At 40.9% G+C, this 3,733-nt stretch overlaps 1 protein-coding gene across 1 annotated transcript in view; it reads left to right on the forward strand.

Annotated features, from left to right (window-relative positions):
* LOC103618997 (creatine kinase S-type, mitochondrial) overlaps window positions 1-3,733 on the forward strand; it is a 37,859-nt gene that overhangs the window by 12,696 nt on the left and 21,430 nt on the right. Inside the window, exon 5 of the mRNA XM_008637469.1 lies at window positions 2,673-2,796. Coding sequence (XP_008635691.1) covers window positions 2,673-2,796 — 124 coding nt within the window. The remainder of the gene's footprint in view (window positions 1-2,672; window positions 2,797-3,733) is intronic.

Below are 3,733 nucleotides of genomic sequence, written 5' to 3' on the forward strand. Positions count from 1 at the left end.
AAAATTCAACATTCCAGCTGCAAAGCTGCCAGGCCGAGGTGAGATTAACCCTTTTTATTGCTGTGAAGAGCTGAAAACCTGAGGGAAGAGAGAGAGGAGATGCTTAAAGCTGAAATTCTGTTGTGAAGCTATGATATATCAGAGTATCCTGTTGTAATTTCATGAAGATATGGGGGGTGGAGTGTTCAACTCGTGAGCAGAAGCACCTGCGCTGAGATAGGCAGATGCTGACGCAGCTGTAATTTCATGAGAAGTTTGGACAGGGAGAGATGAACCAGATGAGGACTTTTGCTCCAAATGGGAGAGGAGAAAACCTCAGTCCCTAGAGATGAACCAGATGAGGACTTTTGCTCCAAATGGGAAAGGAGAAAACCTCAGTCCCTAGAGATGAACCAGATGAGGACTTTTGCTCCAAACGGGAAAGGAGAAAACCTCAGTCCCTAGAGATGCTCCCAGAGATAGTCCTAACGATGAAGATGATGAAGACCCTTTGCTCCCAGGGAAGGAGAAGGGCCTCTGTTTTTGTTTCTGAACGGCTCAACCTTAAAATTGTACCCCAAAAAACTTCAAGAGTGGACCCTCGAAAGCAGTTGCGGGAAAAGCTGCAAGTCGGGGGAAAGGACTCACACGCAGGCAGAGAGACTCCTCTTCCTAAATGGACTGAACAATATTTGGAAGTGGGCGGCTGTCTCGTTGTGATAATGTTTTCATAGCATGAGCAAGAAGAGACTTCTCTTTCTAAATGGACTGAACAAGGTTATTATGGAAGTGGTAAACAGACTGAACATCTTAAGGGTTGTCTTTTCACATTGTCAGTGGGAGAAGGGAGGAAGGCGGGGGGAGGAGGAGAGTTCTGAAGGTGGTATAATTTTTTTTTCTTCTTTTTGGTCTGTTAATAAACTTCTTTATATTCTTTCAAGTTTGGTGCCTGCTTTGCATTTCTCCTAATTCTTATCTCACAGCAGATAAACAGTAATGAGTATTTTGGACCAAACCACTACACTAAATTGGTGTTTCTGCCCGGTTACAAACCGAACCCGCGACAGGGGGTCAGCCTCTTCTCCTGGGTAAAAAACAATAGGATAAGAAGAAATGGCCTCAAGTTGCACCAGGGGAGGTTTAGATTCGATACTAGGAGAAATTTCTTCACCAAAAGGGTTGTGAAGCATTGGAACAGACTGCCCAGGGAAGTGATGGAGTCAACATCCCTGGAGGTATTTAAAAGACATGTAGATGTGGCACTTAGGGACATGGTTTAGTGGTGGACTTGGCAGTGTTAGGTTAATCGTTGGACTTGATGATCTAAAGTGTCTTTTCCAACCTAAATAATTCCATTATTCTATGGTTCTACATAAACAATCATTACATTACAACACAATGTAGCACCATAAGCATAGGTCCTTCTATGGGTTTTTTATATCTGTTTTTTCTATTTCAAGATAAAAGTTTGATTTTAGAAAGAGTCTGTGAATCACCATGAAATTACTTCCATAGGCTTTTGTCAGGTTTTACAGTGCATGCTCCCTGACAAAGCAGGTTTAACTTATCAGAATAATACTGGATATGCTTCTGAACATGATGCAGTATTGCCATAGAACAGATTTTTTTCCTCGTTGTGGTATCACTCAGCATTCCTTAATTCAATGGGAAGATTCATTTATTTAAAGGAGAAGCTGAGTCAGGCCAACATCTATCTCTGGACAATCCTACCCTGAATATTTGTACATGACTGAAAATGAAATAACTGGACCTCTCTGTAACTATAATGTCAGGCCACAGGATGCTTGCACCTATAAAGTTTGGCATTGTCAAAGTGTGAAAAGTGAGTTGCAGTAAGAGGCAGGCTGCAAGTTAGGCTCTCAGTGAAGTTGCAAATTTCACGTGTTTCAAACTTGGTCATATTCTACTGTTTGTATGTACAAATCTTATCAATCACTTTCTACATTCTGTAGAAAGATTGTTGCAAAAGACAGAAAAAATGGAGAAAAGCAAAGAAAAGTGACCTCAGGTTTGACCTAGCACTTTATAAACCTAGTCATGACTGATCTGTCTGGAACAAGAGTAGATAAATTCTCTGTAGGCATTATCTTAATTGACAAGCCAGCATCTTTAATGCAGTGTCCAGAAGCAACATGTAGCTGTTTTCCTCAGACATATAATTTGACTGATGTGGCAATTCAGTGTTATAAAGTGATATGAAGGGCACTGGCATTTGATTTAGAAGACAATACAATTAAGTAAGGTCATATGGCTGTGCCCCCAGTCAGTTTTTTTCTAACTGCACAATTTTCTAAGAACAGTAAAAACCATCCCCAGTGACTGAAGATGCAGAATTTGGCTTCTCCCTTTACCTGTTCCCTCAGCAGCTGTACATCCCAACTGTGTTAATGTTTGAAGACATGTTCCTCATAGCTCGGCTTCAGGGCAGCATGATGTGATCAGAGAAAACTGCTCTTCTCACTGTGACTTGAGAAACCTGCATAATTCCATTGGCATGGGGGATCAAGATGTGAAAGTAGCTTAACTGTGTCCTTAACTGTGCAGAGCAATGTTATTTTGCAGTGCTTAACCTCTTCACAGTCCTGAAAGACTGTAATGAAACTAAGGATACTGAGAGTTATTTTTCAGGGCCTATCTTGTGCTTTAAAACTGCTCATTTTTCTCTCAACCAGGCATAACAATGACAAGACATTTCTTGTCTGGATTAATGAAGAGGACCACACCAGGGTGATCTCCATGGAAAAGGGTGGCAACATGAAACGGGTGTTTGAAAGATTTTGCCATGGTTTAAAGGAGGTAAGAATGAATTTATTATGCCTGTTTGTTTATTGTTGGGCTGTTGTCAGCATTACTTAGCATGATTAACACTGAACTGACATCTCCAGAAGCAACAAAATAAAGTAACAACAGTTCAAATAGCAACCCACATTAATAGCAGTTAAAGAAGGAAACAAATTGTTAGCTGAGTTGTAGGAAAAATGGGTAAAATGTCATTTTAGCTTTTATATTACAATCTTCAGCACTGAATGGCTAAAGAAATGTTTTTTCTTTTACCTTGGAACAATTGCTTTATTCCTTTCACTTTGGCAAAGCAGCTTTCACTCTAGCTTCTCTGGATTTCTAGGCTCCCCTGTCTCAGGAAATCCCCAACTGCTGTATAGCTTATACAATTGTACACTCCCATATTGCTTCAAAGCCACCAGCACAGGCCTTCACCTGAAGAAAACCCAAACAAATACCACATGGCAAAGTAAGGAACGCAGGGAACTATAATGGCTTCTACATGTATGTTAACCAGAAAAGGAAAGTCAAAGAAAGTGTACCCCTCCTGATAAACAACGCTGGTGAACTGGTAACAATGGATGAGGAGAAGGCTGAGGTACTCAACAATTTTTTTCCTCAGTCTTCAATGGCAACCTCTCTTCCCACACTTCTCCTGGGGATAGACAGTGTTGTAACCGCTGGACTCTGTCTAGCAGGCTGAAAAGTTTAATAAAAGGGACAATTAGGAGACAACAGCAAAAAGGGTATTATGGCCGGGTGCTTTGGCAGAGATCCAAAGGCACACCTCTACATCCAAAAGATCGTCTTTAAAAGTACATCTCTTATTGCATATTCATCACCGTCATGCACGATTCATAAATTCTTTGGAGTTTCTGTGTATCATCCCATCAGCCTTATCTTCTTCCTTGGCTCCATTCCGTCTCTGCTCCCTCCATAAATTCTTCTCTCT

The sequence above is a fragment of the Corvus brachyrhynchos genome, unplaced genomic scaffold (assembly GCF_000691975.1).
Source record: "Corvus brachyrhynchos isolate BGI_N302 unplaced genomic scaffold, ASM69197v1 scaffold337, whole genome shotgun sequence".
Lineage (NCBI taxonomy): Eukaryota > Metazoa > Chordata > Aves > Passeriformes > Corvidae > Corvus > Corvus brachyrhynchos.